The sequence below is a fragment of the Lagopus leucura genome, unplaced genomic scaffold (assembly GCF_019238085.1).
Source record: "Lagopus leucura isolate 7727_CA_CO unplaced genomic scaffold, USGS_WTPT01 Super-Scaffold_100159, whole genome shotgun sequence".
Lineage (NCBI taxonomy): Eukaryota > Metazoa > Chordata > Aves > Galliformes > Phasianidae > Lagopus > Lagopus leucura.
In genome coordinates, this window is record NW_024962335.1 from 12,742,112 (window position 1) to 12,763,648 (window position 21,537).

Genomic DNA, 21,537 nt, shown 5'->3' on the forward strand with positions numbered 1-21,537 from the left:
AATAGTTGACATTCCTAATCAATTAGATAAGGGGGAAAAAAGCAGTTCATTTTCCTGTTCAAAATCAAATTATCATGGTTACTTCAGATTTCAAGGGCATTTATCTCCCGGCCTCAGACAGTGAAGGGGAGGGGGGGCACAGGTGCTGGGTTGAGGCAGGACCCAGCTGCACAGCCCTGGCCAGGACAGGAGCAGCCTTGGCGTTTGCCTTGGTAGAGCCAGGGTATGTGCTCTTACCAGGCCAGGGTTAGCTGGCAGTGCCCAAGGGAGAGCCTTAAAACTCTTCTGCCAAATGCCACGAGGGGAGCACTCTGAGATCCTGCCTATGTGCTGCCTGGCTGTGGAAACCCAGATAAACATTTACCCAAGGCCATGCCAAGGGAAGCGAGGTGAGGAGAAAAGTGGCTCCCATGGCTGTAGGAGAATGGAGTCACTTTCCCTTCCCTGGTTCTGCTCTGGGTGTTTGCGGGGAGGAGGTACACTCTCAAAACGTGGGGCGTCTTCCCCCAAAAGCGGAGGCAAGCGCTGGCCCCATGGGCCAGATGCGGCATGAGGCAGCATCTTCAGGTCGCTCCTTGCACTCACAACGCCGCGGGCTTCATGATTTCCCGAGAATTTGGCGATAAAACACGTAGCTGAGTCGAGGAGGGCCTGCACAGCCCTGCTCCGAGCCTCGGGAGACTGCGCTCGCCCTAAATCCCAGCCTGCAGTGCCACCTAACGAGCATCTGCTGAGACGTGAAAAGCAGGCGTTGGCCGCAAAGGCTAACTCAGGGCGCTCCCCCTGCCTCAGCCATCACCAGTGAAGGATCTCCTTCCATTAAGGAAGTCGTCAGCCCGTTTTGCTCTACCCTGGCGGCTCCGAGGAAGCTAGGGCACCACGGTGGATGGAAGGTTTATGGCCAAATAGTGTCTAGGAGAAATCACTTCAGCCTGGTGATCTGGATGCTCACTGGGGGTTGGAAGATGTGATTGCCTGCTGTGCTCCCTGCTATTTTTGTTCTTATTGTATATGACAGCGCACTGCAAAACTTATTGCTGGCCCAGGGAGTGAGAGTTTCACCTAAGAGCAAACCCTAATTGCACTCCTGGTGGCATGAGGGATTCTTGGGTGGTGTGGCGTGGCACGGCAGGGCACAGTGTAACAATTTTTGCCTGACAACGTGGATAAAGGTCACCTCCTACCTCCTGTATCTCCAGGGCTCAGCACAGATGCAGTTCAGTGCCCACTTCTGGCCCCAGATCAGCTCTGAGCACAAGTACCAATCCCATCACAGCCTGCACCCCTCAGATGAGGGCCTCGTAGAAAGCAAGCATCACAGTTCTGGCCCCTTCCCAGTGTGAGAATGGGGGATGTGCACCGCTTTTCATGGAAAATGTCCTGTGGAAAGAGGCTTTAGGACTTAGGGTGCTCTACAGGGCAGGTGGGCTGCTGTCCATGAGTCGAGGAGAGCCTGCAAGCCCTGCTCCAAGCCTCGGGAGACTGCGCTCGCCCTAAAGGAATGCTGCTGAAATGAGAAGCTTATATGTCCATGTGCATTTCCTTAAAACAGCAAAATTCAAATTCATTGAAACAGCAGAACTCGATTGAAATCACAAATACATGTATTTATGGAAACCCACAGAAGTGAGCAAACAAGGAAAATGACAAAGCACTTATTTTCCCTTGCCCACCTATGTTTCAGTCCTAAGGTTCGGAGCACTGAAAATCCTCCTAGAGCTTCCTGAGAAGGGAGCAATCAGCACTGTGTACTTTGTGTACCACAGCAGTGCACTTCAGATCTGCTGCGACACAGAAGCATTCAGCACTCAGAGCAGCCTAGGGAGAAGGAACCCCATTCTCTAGCAAACTGTTTATCTTGGAAGGTATTTCAGCACCTTCACAAGGACGTTTACGTATTTACATGAATCAGTCACTGGACAGCACGTGCATGCAGCCAGGGATTGGGACCAATACCAGGACACGGATCTCTTGTGCAGGAAAATAGCTGTGAGGTTGGGCTGTGTCATACAGCTACCTGTTCCCTGGTCCAGTGAGTTCTGAATGTGACTTGCATCAAGAAGGACAACGTCAGCAGGTGATTGTATGCCCCTTACTCTCAAGATAGACAATAACCCCAAAGATGGATTTCATGGTCCCAAAGACAGAAAAGGGATGGGACTTTGATGTCTAGCACTAGTGTGTGCTGTAACTGCTGAGCTACAGTTTAACAGATAAGAAAACAACAGATCCTCTTTCAGCGGTATGTTCAAAGACAAATAGTAGCTGCTAGTTCTGGCACTGACCCTGTCCTAGGAACTAACTGAGCTCTTTGAGGAAGTCCAGGAAGAAACGCCTAAGAATGTTTTCCAGTTGCACCCAGGTGTAAGCTAACGTGCAGGAAAGCTGAGTGGCCCACCAAGGTGTCATCTTCCCTGTTTAGAGGACCACAGTCTGGGGTTTGGTGCTTGCTATCCCATTTAGATCACACTCCTGGCACCTCAGAGCTGCACTCAAGGCATGGCCACAATGGAAGGGAAATGCTGAGTGCTCTGATCTAGTGTGAAAGGCTGAAGCAGAAAGTTGTTGGTGCAGCTCATAGAATCAAGGTGAAACAGCACCTTGTGCTGGGGCTCTGGCTTTTTGGCCCTCTGAATCTGGGAAATCCCTGAGCTGGGAGAGAATCAGAGCAAGGCAAGGCACACACAACAAAAGTGCAGCTTCAAACACGTCATTTGCTGGCGGCTGATGCGAGACTCTGGGTAAACTGAGGGGCTGCCAATTGGCAGCAGAGGGCAGCTGCATTCTTTCCACAAGCTTTAAGCAAACCTATAGCGTTAAGAGCACTGATCAATACATGCATTCCCATTCCCATAGGGTAGCTTTTCTGGAGTCTAACTGCTGACACTCAGCACAGCCTGCATTTGCCAGGCCAGCTCAGCTCTGACTGGGCTGGACTCAGAGGCCGGTGCAGCACTGACTTCGTCCTTTTGCTGCCCTTTATTTTTGCGATGTGTTATGAGGCTGTGTACCAAAAGCACAACCTGCATATAAAACAGACCAAGCAGCGTAACGAGTGCCATCTACTGATAATTAAACACACAGCAGAGCAGAGCAATAGGCGGGTTTACCAGTCAAGCCAGCGATACATTGCAAACAGCATTGGCAGCACGACTCCCATGGCTGCCAGCTCCCATGGCGTTACAGAATCACGGCAGCATTCTGCTCCTGCTGCAGTGTTGTTTCCTGGAGCTACGTCAGGCAGCATGCATAGAATCATAGAACGGCCTGGGTTGAAAAGGATCACAATGATCATCTAGTTTCAACTCCCTGCTATGTGCAGGGTTGCCAACCAGCAGACCAGGCTGCCCAGAGCCACATCCAGCCTGGCCTTGAATGCCTCCAGATATGGGGCATCCACAGCCTCCTTGGGCAACCTGTTCCAGTGCATCACCTCGCTCTGTGTGAAAAACTTCCTCCTAATATCTAATCTAAACCTCCTCTGTCTCAGTTTAAAACCATTCCCCCTTGTCCTATCACTGTCCAGTACTTCTGTGATGTGCTGGGCTGTTTTGAAGCTGTACTAAATCTCTGCTGCGCTCTTCTGAAAAAAAAAAATAAATAAAAACCCTGGGTAGAATTAGGCTTTATAGAATCTAAATGACCGTTAATAAATTTCTAGTGTTAATGTAAGTGCCTGTATCTACTGCAAGCCGAGTCGTTTAATCAAACCAGCAGCAATTAAAATGGTAATTCCTCTGTACAAGATTTTGCTTGCAGTTTTTACTCAAGTAAAACTCTTTGAAGTTAATTGGAATTTTGATTAAAGGCTCCTGGATCTGGTTTTCTGGATTTGTACTAAGGAAGGTTCAATATTTGCTTTGGTTTTCTGTGCATTGAGTTCCCTTCTATGTGTTAGTGTGACTGTACAATTAGTCATAGCAACTCCAGTGAAGGTTTTGGTAATCTAATTCCTGATATACTTTAAAAAGGTCTTTTATCACAGAGTGGCTTTTAAAGGTTGTAAGATCTGAAAGACTGGGCCGCTTGTTTGTCATCATTATTTTTAGTTCCTATAAAAGGCTGAGTAACATTCACTTAGCAGTCATTCATGACTTGGGATAGGTGGGAGGATTCTTGCTTTTCACCCCATGTGAAGAGTGTGATGCAAGTGATGGGAATGTTGCTATGCCACACGTGGAACAGTGGTTGGAGTGAGGTGAAGAATGGCAAAAGCAGGAAGGATGAAGGGGAGGATCATGTAGAAATCTGCCTGATGGTACTGAGGACGTGGACTCCTGCTGTACACCTCTACTTATAACGCAGGTTACTTTGTTTCGAGAATGCCTTCAGTATTCGTTCTCTCATACTGACAATAAATATGTAATGCTTGAGTTTGAGGCGGCACAAATTCAATAAAGGGATGTAGATGTTCTGAACTACCAAGTGCAGCACCTATCCATAAAGGATTCAGCCTCAAGTTTTTGTGCAGCAAAGGCGGGATTTCTCTTCCCCTCTATCCCAACACGGTCAATAGAATCATTGGAAGGTTGGAAGAGACCTCTCAGACCCCCTGGTCCAACCATCAAGCAGAACATTGTCCCTCATTTCTCAGCTCGGATCTGCAATAGTTCGCACAAGGATTAAAAGCGGTCGCAACCCAGAGAAACGCTCAGGGGTTTGGCTACGGTTTTTCCGAAGCTCTTCGCTTGGAGATGCTGAGTAGGCTGGGTCTGTGCAGGTACAGAGCCCGAAGCACGCTTCAGGCCGCTCTACGCCGCCGTTACCCAAATTCAGGGCTGTCACGTAAACGAACGAGGGCAGCGGGCAGCGCGGGAGCGGCTGTGAGGGGGGCCGAGGCGGGAGGCGGGAGCGGCCCCTCCGGCGGTTCCCGCCCAGCGCGAGGCTCCGCCTCCCCGCGCGCGCCGAAGGAAAACGTTGCGCAGGTTCTACAGCGGGGGGGGGGGGGGGGGGGGGGGGGGGGGAGCGGCGGGCAACGGCCGCCGACGGCCGCCGACGGGCACCACCGGCCTCGGCCCCGCTGTCCTCCCCTGCCATGGAGCTGTCGGCTATCGGGGAGCAGGTGTTCGCGGTGGAGAGCATCCGCAAGAAGCGTGTGCGGAAGGTGGGCCGCGTGGTGGGCGAGAGGGGTCCCCCCCGGCCCGGCCCGGCCCGGCCCGCCTCTTTTCCTCCCTCCTCACACGGGAGCGGGGGGCGTGGTGGCGGTGGCCGCTCTGGGATGGGGCGGGGAAGGGGGGTGTCTCCGGGGCGGGGGGTCTGTGAGTGAGAGTCACCCTATAGTGGCTGGGGGGCTCGGCCTCAGCTCGGTGACTCAGTTTCCCTGCGTCGAGGAACCCCGTCCCTGGGGGGGTGGGCTAGCCGTATGCGTCTGGTCGTCGGGAAGTGCCTTATAGGGCGGTGTGTGCAAGCATCTGGAAGCTGGGGAGCCCCTCTGTTGGAAAACACGGGCTGCAAGGCTGTGCTTTCTGTGCTGTCACTTGGTGCCAGCAGCAGCAGCGCTTCCATCCTCCTGCAGTGCTCTGAGAAGTGTTTAACAAGTCCTGTGGTATAATATTAAAGATTTCTTTGCTGGTTGTGCACGTTCTTCTGGGCCTCTGCGTGTGGTTTCCGATTGCTGCGTGTTTGTTGTTTGGTTTTGTGCTTGGGGTGAACAGATAAGCGGTTAACACTGAGCTTGAGCTGTTTGGGTTGAAAGGTGGAGTGGCTGTGATGGATGGAGTGGTGCTCTGGTGCAGCAGCTGGAACATGCTAAAGTAACGCTTCATAGGATCTCAGTCTTGTATATCTTCTCTGCTTGAACAGATTCCTCTGACACCTGCTCCCAGCGTGCATCTCCCTCTTGCTTTTATGCATACTGACTTTTTGCAGGGCTCCCTGTAAATGCAGGGATGGCTGCAGTCTGGCGTTTGCGATTCTGCCTGATGCTTTCCTGCTCCAGCCTACTGTAGGGAACCTGCTTTTAGAAGCAGGGTCAGACTTGATCTCCAGAGGTCCCTTCCAGCCTCTGTGATTCTTCTCAGCGATGGTCCCAAGCTGTGGGGAGTTTGCATCCTTTTAAACAGCCCTCCGTGCCCACAGGGAAGGAGATACCACAAGTATAGTTGAAAGAGGAAGTGGTGTTGTTTTGAAAATGAAGTGGTGGGAAATGAGCTCTTTGCTCAGTCCTGTTGATTGGTTACTTCTCTTACCGTAGCCCATATTTGGTTGTAGACTTTACCTGTTTTTTCCTTCTTTTTTTCTCCCCTCCAGGGTAAAGTAGAATACCTGGTGAAGTGGAAAGGATGGCCCCCAAAGTAAGTTGTTTTACTTGTCTTTTTCTTAACTGTTTATTAATAGTATTCACTGTATCTTTGCAAGCGAGAGTCTCATTCTTCACGGGTAACCTCATGTGCCTCATTCTGACAGCTGTAAACAAAGAGCCACAAACCAAAACTCTGTATTGTTTCCACACTGACAGCCGAAGGATGCAGTCTGTATGCCAACCTCTTCTGACTGGGTTTTGCCACTACTGAGCTATTTCATTGAGATGATTTTTAGTTAAAAAGCTTTTATAATTCAGTATGGTTTGACAAGGAACCTTGATTCTTCAGAGCCTGGAATGGTGCTTGCTTTTCTGAATCGGCACCAAGGGGACTGCACTTTATTTGTAGAGCTATATGTAGTCTTGTAACATAGAAAACAAGGCAGTGGTCTTGTCTTTGTTATCCTGCTGTATCCCCTCTGCAATTCACAAAAGGGAAGGGGCAATATTTCAGATGGATTGTAGCCAACTGGAGGTGATCTTTGTCCCTTTGAAATTACTGCAATGCCTTTATTTCCTTGTCTGAAACCTTCTGTTGTTCTCAGTGCCTTTTCTGCCTTTGCTTTGGCTGCCATATTGCAAGAGGGAAACGATATATATATATATGTATATATTGCATCATTGCTGTGCACTGTTTACAGATGCTTTTTTATTAAAATGCAGCTGCCGCTGAAAAAGAGTCATTGCTTTGTGTCTGTACAATCTGTGACATGCTTTGAGATTAAAAAGATTAGGTAACTGGAGAACATTTCTGTGTCAGCTAGCAGCCTGATGGAACAGCCTCATGGTCTTACCCATGGGGAGAGAGGTCTGCTTTTCTGTAGGTACCCAGTGTGCATGGGTGTGATTGCAGTGTGTATCTGGCTGCCCTGGACGGTGCTGAGCAAAGGGGAACTTCTGCTCGCTCATCCTTGAGTTGCAAAATGCTGGGTGTGATCCTGATGGGTGTTTGGATGTGATCCCGACAGATTGTACCTCATGTTTAAGAAGGTGGAATGTGTTTCTGTGTGCCTAATCCTTGTGCTTACAGGGTGTGCATAAGTAGCTTTCCCTCTCTGGTGGTGATAGTCAAATTGGGATGACTGTTTTCTTGACTGTAAATCCTGCTGTTGGAGTGTAACCTAGTGCTCTTAATGAGTACCAGCTGCAATGTGGATCAGTTCTTGGGCCTTTTTGCCCCTCCTAAGTAGCTACACCTAATTTAATCATTATCAGAGGTTGGGAACGTTTCTAGTCTGGGAGGCACTGTCCCCTTTGACTGGAATACTAATATATCTGGAAAGGAGAATTGGGCAAACACAGCGAGATCTTTTTTGGCAAATGACATTGCAAGAGAAGGTGGAGTGAGACTTGGTATCACGTTTCTTTTGACAGAGCAGCCCTTATTCTTGCTACTGCCTTTTCGTGCCCTATACCTTGGAACTGTAGGGGAACAGGATCTCTGGGGAATTAAAAGCACAGCTTATGCCCAGAGAGCAAGAGAATATGAAGGTTCCCTTATTTTGATGTGAGAAGTCCGAACACCTTTTTCATGTACACTCAAGTTCAAAGAACACTTTTTTTTTTTAACTGTTACACAGCAGTTTGATTTGCTTAAAACCAAGATGCTTTGAGCATGCAAGCTACTTTCATCCTGCTAGCAGTCTCTGTTCCTTGTTTCTAAACAGAAATATGCCTGTGATGGCATGTAACACCCCACAAGCTGTTTGCATCTTTGTCTTCCAACATCTGCTGTTTTCTCATCCCACATCATATTTCTCTTCATTCCCCTCCTCAACCTTGTCGCATTGTTATTTATAATCTCCATACCAGTTATCTTGTGATTCCCACTGAATGCTTCATGGAAAAAAGCAAGCATAGAACTGATGTTTGCTGCTTTAACATTTATTTGATATTTTACACGCAAAAAGTGTTAATGCCCCATTCCTCGGATTCCTGGACTGTACTGCTGGAGTCAGGGAATGAAGGAATGACTGCCTGATTCTAGCTACAAGCTTGTTTACAACTTGCCTTGGAGTTAAGAGGGGAGGGGGAAGAGGAGGAGTAGAAGGAGGGGGAAGAAGGATCATATGATCTATGTTTTCCAGAGTGCCTGCTCTCTGCAGTTCTGCTGCAGCCTGGGCTGTGTGTGCCCGTATGTATAGCTCTGTGTGTGTGTGTGTGTGTGTGAGTGTGTGGCAAACTGAACCGTGGTTGTTTTTTTTTTTTTATATGCAGTGTTTTGCCACTGCAGTGAAGCCAGGAATTGAGCTGCAGAGAAAAAGGCAACACCCACCAAGGGTTTTTCTTTCTTTCTTTTCTTTTTAAAGCAAATTTTTCTTCTCCTGCCTATGAAAAGTGATCTGATGTCGTCCCCCCCCCCCCTTTACGTTACCATTTTTCTGAAATTTGAGGAATGAGTGCCAGAATCCCTGCAGCTGGGAGGAAACCCTCCTCTGTTCAAACAGCATCTTGGTTTTGACAGCTCACAGTCAGGTTGCTGCAAGAGGCTTGGGCGAAGGAGGGAGGGTGGATCAGTTGGTTATGAAGACATGTCTGTTCTTAACCCTCTGATGCACAGTGCACCTAGGGATATCTGAATTCCATATTTCTGCTTCTCAGTTTGGTATTAAAAACAAACAAACCTGTACCTCCATTTATAGAACCATTCTCCAGGAACTCTTCTGTCTTTCAGTACCTTTCTTCTAGCTCATGAGTAGATGAAAGGAAAAAGCAGTCCACCTTCCTGTGTACATATGTGAGTGTGCCACATGTTGCCAGTGCAGGCTGTGCTTCATCCAGAAATGTAAGCCTCCTAAAATGCTTTTTCTGAGTTTGAAGGCACTGCTACAAATGCACCTTTGCCACTTGTACGTTTCTCCTGTCCGTCCCCCTCTCCAGGGGCTGGAGAAGCTCTGCTTTGAGACACTGGACATCACGTGCTGGAAACTGAATGCTCTGAGGCATTTGGGATGTCAGACTTATCTTTTTGCTTTAGGGTTTGCATAATGAAGATGTGCTGCCCATCTTTTCTTGGCAACCGTGAGCCCTTAGAATAAACCCACTGCAGGGACTGCCTTGTGACCCTTTCATCTTCCAGAAACCTTTCACCATTGGAATCTTTGGCTGCTTCTCTTTGGTGTTAACCACAGCCGTGCCCCTTGGGAACAGGTTTTGGTGTGGCCTGCTGTGTGGTGTCAGCCCTTTCCTGAGCAGCTGGCTCCATTGTGGCTGTCTGGCAGCGGAGGAAGAGGGAGCCGCAAATGACAGTGTTCATGGGTTGCCTTCAGAGTGTCGAGTTCATTTTAAGCAGTTTCAGTAGTCGTAACCACAGTGCAGGTGGGTTCCTCCTGGGCAACCTCTGCTAGGCAGAAATAACCTGCAGGGGGAGCCGAGTAAGAGGAGCAGTAGTTGGATAGTTGCCATCTACTTGCCTCAGGGCCCAAATCTAAACACGTTCAGTTGAATGGCAACAGTGAAGAAAAATTAAACTCTTCTTAAAGAAATACTTTTGGTTCCAATGATTAGAGGTAATTAATAATGCAGGGAAGAAAGCATACTTAATCTTTGAGCGCTCTAAATTAAGAGAGACCTATTTTTCAGAAAGCTGTATCAGATTTCATCTCGCTGTCCCATATATTTGCTGGATTTCTGGGAGTGCTGCAAGTGCGACCTGTTTATGCTTTGCCTTAAGACTAGTTTGTGGCTCTGCACAGGCTTTGCAAATAGTGTGAAGGGAGCCCTGGGAGGAAAGCCTTCCCTGCTCTCCTGCAAATTGTTGCTTGGTGTTTGGCGGAAGGGGAGGTGATGTCTGGGGGGGACTGGCTAGAATTCCTAAGAGCTCTAGCAGTGTTGTGGCAGGCCCCACGGAGCCTTGTGAAGACAATATCCAGGGTCTCAGCACGCTGGGAACGGTCCTGCAGAGGGAATATTTCATTAAAGCATTGTTTACTTTATATTCCTTATGTTTTTCTTCAGATACAGCACATGGGAGCCAGAAGATCATATCTTGGACCCTCGCCTGGTAGTGGCTTACGAAGAAAAGTAAGTGTGTGTGTTCTTTTCTTTCACTGGGTGCAGGAAATAGTGTCCTTACTCTGTTGTGGTGTCCCCACTTCAATCAAAGATGAGACGTGCAGCAACAAGTCCTTCTCCATCTCTGTAACCTGGCCTTGATGAGGCAGATAAGGCAAAATGAGGCCAAGCACAAGCATTGAGCCAAATAACAATTGTTCTCAGGTTTTAATTGGGTCCAGAGCTGGACTGGAGTGATGGGAGGTGATAAGTTTCCCTAGCCCGTTCTTGATCAGTTAAGTCAGAGAAGTTCCTGTATTGCAAGAATTTCACTCCTGCAAGAAGCAGTTCTGGGATGCTTTCCAAGTCCACGCTATTCACAGTTGGTTTTGAACAGAGGAAATGAGGGAGCTTTGCAAAAGGTGGAAGTCCTGGCTAGGCTTTGTGCTGTGGTGTTTATTGCTTTGTTTGATTTGTGTTCATCCTTCACAGGGAAGAGAGAGACCGTGCTTCAGGGTACAGAAAAAGAGGTCCCAAACCAAAGCGCCTCCTATTGCAGGTAGCTTCTTGCTTTTCTTCTGTACGTTTCTAATTAGTTAGCGCTGTGCTGCTGCTCTGCTCACAGGAAGGTGGAAACTGTCCGTTCACTGTTGCATGGACAAAACTGGAGGTAAAATGCTAATGCAAGAACTTGATCTCAGTGGGTAGGGAGGTACTTTTAACCTGTTAGCTGAACAGCAGCTAGCAAAATGGCAAAAAAAGACACAAAAGCACAAGAAACAGCTCTTGCTCTCTGAACTAGGATCTTGCCTGGTTGACATGGTCTTTTCACTTCACACTGGGCTTGGACTTTCCAGCATGTGAAAGGTAGTAGCTGCATGCTTTGATGATTGCCATACAAAGTAACCAGTCCTAGGCAAAGCATGTAAGGAAGAGTTTAGATTGCAGGTGAAGAGATGAGAGAAACAGTGTTGTAGGAGCACCACAGCTTCTCCTAGGTCACCTAGATGCTCAGGTAAGAATAGATTCCTGGCCCCCAGGTGAGAGCCCTGATGACTACATCGTCAGATTCCCATTCTGAACCTTGCTGTATTGATGTTCTTGTCAGCGGCTGTATGGCATGGACTTGAGGAGTGCCCACAAGGGAAAGGAAAAGCTCTGTTTCTCTCTTGCACGGAGGTTTGGAGGAGGAGACAGTAGCCTGCCAGGGGCCAAGACAGGGCAGGCAGAGTTCTCTGAGAAGACTGGGGGAACAGTCCTGCCATTCTCTCTCCGGAAGCAACGCAAAAACCAGAAGTACTTGCGACTGTCAAGGAAGAAGTTCCCCCGCATGGCAAGCCTGGAGAACCGCAGCTGCAGGCATGAGTTCTTCTTGAATGATGCAGTAGACCTGGAGACCCAGCAAAGCCCTGAGGACTGGGAGGCTGTGCAACACACCGGCAAAGAAGGTAAGGCCAGACACCCCTTGGCTGAGAAGTTCTAGGGCATGAGAAGGATGCTCTGCGTGCTGCCTCCTTACTTGCCTCATCCTGGGATTGTGGCTGAGGTCAGATCCTCAGAGCATCTCTTGCTGGCTCACGTTGTGGCTTTCATTTCTGCAGATGTCTTTCCTGGTTGGATGACTACAGTTTTTGAATGCTGTCACCTCTCTGTAGTCTTAAATCAACGGCACCACTCCCATGTTAGAAAACATGCAGAAGTTACTAGAAGTTAATGCTGTGTTCCAGTTTCCTTCTGGCAGAGGTGACAGTAACCTCTGCCTCTGTCCACACACCCGTGTGTTTTTTTCCTGTTGCTCATGTAAAAGGAGCTTGGCTGGTCTTGGGCAGACTCTGACATTGGCGCTCCTCTACTGGTGCTGCTCTGAGAGCAAACAGGAATGTCCTTAGGAACCCACAGTACATTCCTTCTGCCCCCTCCTTCCCTTTCCTCCTCACACCCCACATCCTCTCTAAAGCCCGTTGCTGTAGAGCTTATGTGAGAGGGAGGTGAGAGAGATAATTGAGGATGATAACGGCCTGATCCCATTGAGTAGGCAGCATAAGTGTAGGCATGGGAGATGGCCTGGCACATTTGGCATTTCTGGGGAGGGATACCATCCTCTTGTGCAGGAGGGCTGTGGGATGTGTACGTTGCTCTGAGTTACCAGGGAAACTCTATCCTTGCATTATTAGAGCTTCTGAAGGCGTAAGGCTTCCTGAGGAGTGGAAAACAAGGGCTTGTGCTGCTTGTAGTAGTTAAGAGAATCCTGTTACTCCTTGCTGAGAGTAGTTGTTAGCCAGGCCAGATTAGGCAAGATTTTGGAGAGAACACTGTGTTTAGGGAATCGGCACTATCCCCTCTTTCAGCCTGGGACTAGAACAGCACCTGAAATCCAAGGGGGAAGCAGTGGGACAAGCACAGAGGAATCCAGAGTCACATACTGGCAGCAGGCAAATGTGTGGGGCTGTTTTCAGCTAGAAGTGCTAGCCTCCAAGGCATTTGGGGATCTGAAGGGTGAATGGCACTGGAGATACATAAAATGGTTTTTGTTCTCCCTATGGCATATGGGATGTGTGGAATTCTAGTTAGTGTTAGGGTTACACACTTCAAGTGTGACAAGAAGAAGCCATAAATAACCTTTTAAGAATATATTTCCCATATTCTTTGCACAGCTTGAGGTAACAAGGTACAGTGCAGGTACAGTGGTAGAGGGAGGGTATATTTCCTTTCTCTGCCTATTTTTGTGGCTGTCTCTGGGAGCTAGGGATGGTGAGGTTTTGGATGGGGAGAAGGACTGTTAGTTATCAGTGCCAAAGTGCAGAAATATTTGGGTTTCTTATGGAGCTCTCGGGGAGCAAAGAAAGAACATGAGAAATGGAGAGCAGCCTCTTTGTGAAGTAATACTCATGTTTTGTAGCCAGGCTGCATTACAGATGCAACATGAAGAAGACCCTCATCTTTGGATCCCTATGCCTCTCATGAGAGGATCTAAGAACTTGTCATTGTTGACTTTTCGGGGGTAAGACATTTGCAAGAAGGTCAGCTTGCTCTTGGATGAGTGTGTTTAGCTGATACAGAGGCACATGGGTTGAGAAGGCACAGGAGACACTTGGAAACTGTGAATGGCTGGAGGCGCTGGGTGTTGTTACTTCATCCTGTCGATCTCCATGTAGGCTTATCCAGTGCTGGTGTGTGTCTGAACACCCTTACAACCTGCTTTTCCCTTTATAATCTGCAGTGATCCTCTGTTTTTCCTTAGCCTCTGAAGGGAGGGCTTGCCTGTGCTCGCTCTTGCCTCGTGTGTGCAGACTGAATACAGGCTGATTTCATCCACCATTTATCAGAAACGAGGCACCTTTTCCATCCTCCTCTTTGCTTCTCTCTCTCTCCCACCTTCTCTCCCTCTCACTAACATGCTCTGTCTGCCTCTCCTTTTGTAGCAGATGTGGATGGCAATCTCCCTTGGATTCCCACTGTGCCCCCCAGCGAAGTGACAGTGACAGACATCACGGCAAACTCCATTACCGTCACTTTCAGAGAAGCACAAGTGGCTGAGGGCTTCTTCCGAGACCGGAGTGCGCAGTTCTGAATCTCCATTTTCAGTGCTCCCCAAATCTAGTGCTTTTAGAGTGGGGCTAGGGAGGGCTTATTTTATCCCTTAAGAAGAAAAAAAAAAAATCCAAAATGTCTCAGAATGTTTACAGAGACCTTTTTTTCTTCTCCTTTTTTCCCCTTTCAGATACGCAAAAAAAAAAAAAAGAAAAAAAAAAAAAAAGGCAGCATAGGGGGTGTGTTTGTCATTGCTTTGTCCATCTGAAAAGCTGACAGCCCTTTCCCTGGCAAAGACTCCCCTCCTAGATGTCGAAGCAGCAAGCTGAACAATTTGGCTTTTATGCTGCTAAGTGGCAGCAGCTGCATTTGTGGGGAGAGGGCATGTGGAGGTGGAAAGAGAGCTAGGTCTCTAGCCTGCTGCCTTGTTCTGCAATTGATATCCCTTGGATAAAGATACTTCTCTATGCGTTGCTCTTCCCACCTTCCTCCTCCCTCTCTTCATGCAGCACTGAGAGACGATGGATCCTACCTGTGTAGATCACTCCAGCCTCTTAAGACTTTCTCTCCAGTGCTGTTTTCCCTGGGGCCTGCTGTCAGGACTTCAGAACCGTATTTGCCTGTCTGTGGTAAGTAAGGCTGTGCAGCACAGCAGGTCCATGTAGACAGCAGAGGTTTCTCTGATTGTTGGTCATACAGAAAAGACTGAAACACGTGTCTGAAAAATAAATTGGCTAACTAAATTCATTATGCCCTTGTGAAAAGCCCAGAAACCCAGCATAGTGGAGGCATACCACTCTGTCTATGCTAAACAATATTTCCAGGCTTGTCTATGCTGTGTGAGAAATATGTTATGGAAAGTGGGGTGTTCCTATCTTCTGCCAAATCCTGGCTTAATGACAGATGCTGCCCTGAGTCTGTGATGATAGTTGGTTGAAATCTGACTCTCCTTCCCTGGAAGGAGGGGCCGGTAGGACAACTGAAGCATTGCCTGGCACTGCAAAGATATTCAGTATACTGGCGCAGGCCCAGGACACAGGAATTGGACAGAACTGAGCTAGAAATGGACCTTGATTAGTGGCAAATTCTGTTCTTGGATGCCATTGGGAGATCCAAGGTAAACAACATGCGGAGAAGGCATGCATTAGAGTAGAAGGGGGTGGGGTGGGGGTGGGAGAATCGTAATTCTTAGCAAGGAGAATGCTTGGATTGTACTGTCTGAGTAATGTTCTTCCGTGACTCCAGTCTCCTCACAGTATCTGTGATCCTGTACTTCTTTACTGATGGAAACTTCCCCTTGGAAGGCTTAAAACTTTGCCAAGGAAAGTGGTCTGCATTTCAATAGACCCTGCCTGATCTTGCACTTAAATGCCTCATGCTGGACTGCCTGTGATGCTTTGAGGTATTTGAAGAAATGCTGTATTTTGAGTTGGTAGTTTAGCATAGCATCTGTTCCTGCACATGCATATTCCCTTCCATTTTCTTGAAATCAAATTTTATTTAAGTAATTTAAAATTTTAAATACAAACATTTTCCTATGGAAAGCACGAAAAGTAAGCTACAGTCTGAGGTGGGAACTTCCAGAGAGAGCTGCAGGAGTATGCTGGCTGTCATGATTTCCATCCTTAACTTCTTTGTTCCCTCTTCCCATTCCACACAAAGCATTTCTTTCCTGCTATATTTATTCTGTGTGAAACTATGAGCCTTCTGAGCTCTGAGGTATAGGCTCTGTGGAATTGGGCAGTGTTCAGCAGTTCCTTTGAAGGGTTTTGCCTGCTGACCTTCAGAGTTTGGGAGCTCTGGGACTTCTGGTCATCCAAACATCTGCTTCTTGCAAAATGCTTGGGCTGCCCCCTGAAGCTTTTATTAAAAGCAGATTTTACCTCTTATAGGACGTGACAGGTCAGTGCAGACTTAAGATTTCCCCTTCTATCTCAAAGCTGTGTGAGTAGGCCAGTCTTCTGCTGTGTCGCTGCAGTTTCAGGACCACAGGGAAGACCCTGAATTTCAGAACTAATCTTTTGTCTCCCAAATAAGCAACGTGGAAGTTTAATTATGGAGAAATTAGAGAGGGTGAGAAGTGAAAAATAAGCAGGAAAGAAGCTTGGAACAGCAAGGGCAGACTGATGAGGGAATTATACAGGCCTAGGATGTTTGTTGAATGTGGGTGTCTGGAGTAAGGCTTCCAAATCTGGAATTGTATCACATAAACAGGTTTGCTCTCCTCTGCAGTGTGTGAGGTTGTGCAGTATCACTCACACTGTCACCCCCCCACACGCACACACATCCCCCTCTTCCTGATATTTGCCAAACAGGCAGAAAACATTTATCTTTTTTCTTACTGTGACCTGTGAGCATTTAGTATGGCTGAGTCTGCTCACTGGGGTTGCAGTAGGTCAGGTAGTCACAGTTAGAGAAGCACAATATTTTAGCTAGTTTGGGGCAAATTCTTGAATTCCAGCTCACCCTGCTGAATCTTCATGGCATTTATGGGATCTGTTTTCTTTAATGCAGCTACTGCTACCATCACATTGTACAAGTACACCAAAATCCTTCCTACTTATTTAAGTTCCAGTCATCAGCTGACATTGGAAGCAGTACCAATCCCATGGCAGGAAGGAACTTGTCATAGTAAGCCAGTTCTTTTCTTCCACTCACCAGCTGAGACTTCTCAGTGTTTTGTTTTGGCATTTCTCTTTAAACATCTTTTCTTTCTCCTGCAGTAGAGGTTTTCAAAAAACCTGTGGTACTCTTTCAGAGAGGATACATCCACAGCTTCATCTCTTAATCATGCCTAGATTAGGTTAGCTTGTGTTTTTTGCAGTGACTAATCACCTGACTACATGGAGTGTTGAACAAGGTACCTGGCTCCCATGCTGCTTTATGTACAGGTCAGTTAGGAGTTAGGGACCAGGTTAAGGTGCAGCACATTGCTTGTGCATGGGTTTGGTTTGTGTGTGTGAGGAGGAGTCTGTGGTAGGAAACTGAGCAGTTACTGTAGGGTTGATTTCATTTTGTTGTGTTTCTTTTGTTTTGCTATTGGGATTTTTTTTTTTTTACATTCACAAATGCAGTGTTAAAAATCCATTAAAGATTTTTCTTTTGGTCTTTCTAACACATTTCCAGTGTCTGGCAACATATCATTGTAGACTTCCTTAGTGGAGCTGGTCTTCAGGGACTTCAAAATTAACGTCAGTCCACGTCTGCAGATATAGAGATGCATGGGGCTTTTGTACTTTAGATAGCAGCAGGGCTCCTCTGGGTTCACTTTTCTCCCGTATCCCATCCATCTTTAGGTTCAATCCCAAAATCTGGATATTGAGCTGGAACTTCTAGAGCTAACATACGAAAATTGGATGCTGTGCTCACAGTTTTGTTACACATTCCATTTGATTAGGAGAGCCAGAATAGCATCCAGCTGAAGCAGAGTTTAATAACTCTATTCAAAGCACAAGCTGAGAATAGAAATGGGCTAACTCTCCCATACCTCATTTGGCTCTATGGCTGTAAACAAGAAAAACAAACTTCAGCCAGTAGAACTTAGTGAACTGTGCACGAGAAACAAACCTCTCAAGGAAGAACTCTTCTAACGGTTGTTCTTCAGAACTGTTCCAGTGGGAGAATGACCAGCTGTGTTTAGGAGGCAGAAGTTTCTCTTTCATAAATCTTCTCACAGTAACTTCACTGTGTGACAGGACCGAGGGGCTTCGTGAGATTAGAAAACCTTTGTTAACACTGGTTTAAAAACGATTGGAAAGGTGCCTCTGTTCCTGGCTGGTTACAAAGTAGATGTTGTTGCTCAGATATGTAAGCGATGCCTTGGAACAGCAAGTTTTAGCACGTAAATAGTGGCATTAAGTAGCCTTGTAGCTCCTGCATGCTCCCTTATTGTCTTGCCTTTGCTTGGGGGCCCTTTTGCTTGTGAAGTCAGACCGAGGTATTTATTTTATTTTCTCTTTCTTTCTCAAGCACAGCCAGGGTATTATTATGAGAACACCCAGATGCCATTCTGTTGTCCAAAATAAGCTTAAATTTGTTGGTGAACTGACCCTTACTTATGTCAGAGCCTCATACAGCAAGAAGCTTATTGAGAAAGGAATGGCTCTTTTTGTTGTTGTTGTTAGTGTTGTGAAACTATCCAGAATTGTTCTCTCGGTGTTTTGTGACTGAATGTATAAAATTGTTTGTTTGCCTCACAGGGTGCTGGTGGCCCCAGTGCTGTTTCCTGCTCTGTGGCAGCCAGTGTTGTTTGATGATTTCACTGGAATAGAGAGGGGAGGCCTCGCATAGGTCAGAAAATAGGCAGGCTTAGCACATGTAAGACCTTCGGTGGTAGCCACAACAGAGGCTGGGGTGCGGAAGGCAGCAGTGAGAGCTGTTAGCCACATCCATGCATTTGAGCAAAGCTCAATCTGCGTTGCCTCCCCACCCCTTCCTCTCCTCTCAGGTTTTCTGAGGTAGGGAAAGTAGGGAAAACGACTCTTCCTAATGCTAAATGGTATCTGCTCCTCTTCAGCTCACCCCTTCCTTGCCTGCAGCCTGAGAAGAAGAGGGCTGTTGGACCTTCTAGGAAAAAAATTGTAGGGGTAGGAAGAGAGGGAAGGAGGGGCCTCAGGTTTGCTCTTGCTGGGTTGCGAAGGGCAGGCCTTTGGGTGAGCAACTGAGAGAGGAGATGCGATGTAAGAGCAAAGAACTTGTAATGAAACTCAAGGGCCAAAATTGTCGTGATTGTAAAAGAAATACTGAGATGATTAACCTGATTTTTTTTTTATTTTTATTTTTTTGTAATTGTTCGTTGAGGTGGGTGTTAACTGCCATCTGTCAGTTAATAGCAGCGAAATGAAAGCAGCCTGCTCCTTACAGGCCCTTTGTGCTTCTTGCTTGGTTGTGAATTTACCTTAGTCTCCAAGAAGAGTGGGAAAATCATATGATGGGGAAGGAGAAGAGACAAGTAGGGGATGAAATGAGGCCACGTTCAGCCACTGTTCTAATGCAGTGCCTTCTGCTCCGAAACCTGTGATCCCTCACATCAGCTCTGGTGTGTCAGTGCTTCAGAGCAGTCAGTGGGTGGATGGCCCTCTGAGCAGGCCATGCAGAGAGGAGGTGCTGTGTTCGTGTCTCTCTTTTATCATTTGGAAAGGAAGGGAGGTGCATGCTGACAGCTTACGTGAGGTAATTTCTGCATGGAAGTATATAGCATTAGCATATACAAGTGAAGGGAGCATGTCTCTTTCACTGTTCTCAAAATAATTGTCCCCAGGGGTATAGTAAACTTGATCTTGAGACAGCAGGTTATGATAAAAAGGCCCACTGAGTCTGACTGCAGTGGAGCTGTCTTTGCAGAGACAGCATGGACCTTCTGGGTGTTGAACCACCCATGTTCCAACCAAGCAACTGGGCACGCCTATGAAACTGTTGAAGAGAGAAGCAATCACTTGGAATGCAACTCAGACTTCTCAAATACTTTCCTGCAACAGGTACTTCCTGAATTTGATAATCCTTCTCTTTCCTCTTCCAGCTCTCTTCCCTTGTACCATTAAGCTCTTAAAGTACAATGGCTTATTAGGGAGTGTGGGCCAAGGGTGATCCCCAGCTAACGGTGTTGTGTGCAGAGGAGAGGAGTTCAGGGGGAGTTTGTAATGGGTGTTAGGCCCGAGAAGGATGCCTACCAAGAGAGTGTGGGTAGAAACTTTGCTGCTGGAACTGTTTCTGTTTGCTGTGGGACACGCTGCAAACCCTTCAGGGGTTCTTCTGAAACACACCCTGGTGATGTCTGAGAGCACCAATTGAATATTGAAGGAGAGAGCTTGTAAGAGTGTTCAGAACCTCTATCAGCTTATCTCATTACTGGGATAGCAGTTTTGACTGGGAGGGGGATTTCAGAGGAAGTGGAAAGACTTGGTTTTATTTTATTTTTAACCAGAAAGCGTAGTGTCAGCACAAAGAAGCTCTTTGCAAGTCTGTCAAGACGTTAAGCAGCTTTTTTTTTTGCTTTTAGTCTGAAGCATGTTTTGAAGCACTTTGAAAATGCAAAGCACTAGGAGTGCAAAGTACTCCTTGTCGTCTGCCTGAAAGTGGCGTTTGAAAAACATTTTAAAAGCGTTTGAAAAGATGTATCTATTTCAGGTCGGTAGCTGTCCCTTGTTATTTTTCCAGAGTTCCCACCCAGCCCTTAGCCTCCCTCCCATGGCTGAGGGGAGAGTTTCCTCAGCCCTGCTGAGTGGAAGAGGCTAACCAAGGAGGGGGAGGCTCACAGTGCCCTGTGTGCTGGCTTCCTCCCCACCACCTCCTTTATCTGAGATGAGGAAGAAGAGGAGGAAGTTCAGTTGCAGTGGTCCTAGTCTGGAACTGACTGCATCTTTTAGCTCTGGAGACATCTTTATATCTGGCCTGAAGAATTGCACCTTATGAGTCTGGCTGAGGAATGGGGAGGCACCTGTCCTCTTGCAGGTGGTGTGGAAAGGAGGGAAGGGTGAGCCAGAAGCTGTCTTCAGTAGATGCTGGATTTTTCTGGAGGCTGTTTCCTCACCTTATCTCCAACATAACAGCAACCAAATAACTGAATTCATCCAAATGAAGCTTTTATTCTTTATATCTAAAGAGCCTTTTGAGCAGGCTAAGATGAGAGGCTCTTCTTTCTTGCTTAGCATGCTCTACAGTCAAAGGAACCTTAGTTCTTTCCTGGGGTCTTTGGCTCCAGCCTTCCCCTTAGCTTAGACACACCATTTGGACTCTTTGCACACTGACTCATCTAATGTGATCTGCTTCCCTTCTGCTGGGGGGCAGAAGATGGGGTCTACTGGGAGAAGAGGGTCCCTGGTTCTTGTTCATGTCTCTTCAGCTGTTGTTTCTGTCAGCACGCTAGAGTATGAGAGTCTTTGCACACAGAAAGCTTTCTTTTGCACAGAATGAGCTTCTAGCTTTTGTACAGACTAATTGAATGTATTTGGGGGGGTTGGGAGGGAGGGAAAAGGCCGCAAACCAATTCCACATGAACCAATCAGAGTATCATGCCTTGTCTGAGCGAGCGTGGGTCGTAAGCAGAGGTTGTAATGGCAAAGGGAGGGCAGGCTCAAGTATAATTTGACACAAAGTGTGGTTTTATTTTTGTACTGATACGGATAAGAGACTGTACAGCATCTATTTATTTAGATGATTTATGTGGTAAATGTTGCAAACAAAATTATGAAAATATTAAATATGAGAACTGACATTTACCTAATGGTCTGTCTGTGTGGTTATTTACCTCCTTTTCCTTTAATTTAACGGCTGAATTGTTTCTCCTTAGTTGCTCCTGTTGGTATAAACATGCAGCGTGGTTGGAAAAAGAATGAAAAAAGGCCCGTGCGTGAGAACGACCAGTAAAAAAAAAAAGGTTTGTGAAGTACAGAGCGTGCAAAATGCTGTTTCTGGCATTACTCATTACTTCAATTCAAGGAGGTTAGGTTTTTATTAATTTTTAACCACTGGGTAAGTTAGAGCTATACAGGGGTGACCCAGGACAGCTGGTCTTTGATGGATCCGAGTTGGAGAAAGAGAGTGCTGCTCACGGGATGGCTGCTGCTCTGGGTTCATTAGATCTGCCAACAGCAGCTGGAGGAGAGCACGGCCATCGCCTGCATCCCACATCTCCTGGGAACGGCACAGCTTGGGCTGCTGCTCTTGATGCCGTGGGGCTTCCAGGGAGCTCTTCAAGAGCCCAGCAGCTCTCG

General features: G+C 47.2%; 1 protein-coding gene across 2 annotated transcripts; it reads left to right on the forward strand.

The window, feature by feature from the left end:
* Window positions 1-4,976: 4,976 nt before the first annotated feature.
* CBX7 (chromobox 7) lies at window positions 4,977-21,042 on the forward strand. Of its 2 annotated transcripts, XM_042890476.1 has the most exons (8): window positions 4,977-5,104; window positions 6,250-6,293; window positions 10,259-10,324; window positions 10,787-10,853; window positions 11,403-11,742; window positions 13,717-13,851; window positions 14,335-14,454; window positions 15,071-21,042. In XM_042890476.1, exons 1-8 carry the CDS (start codon window positions 5,036-5,038, stop codon window positions 15,088-15,090), a joined length of 861 nt encoding a protein of 286 aa, XP_042746410.1. In that variant the 5' UTR covers window positions 4,977-5,035; the 3' UTR covers window positions 15,091-21,042. The 2 variants fall into 2 exon arrangements, with proteins under 2 accessions (XP_042746410.1, XP_042746411.1); XM_042890477.1 differs by lacking the exon at window positions 15,071-21,042 and having other exon boundaries at window positions 13,717-14,422.
* Window positions 21,043-21,537: the final 495 nt, after the last annotated feature.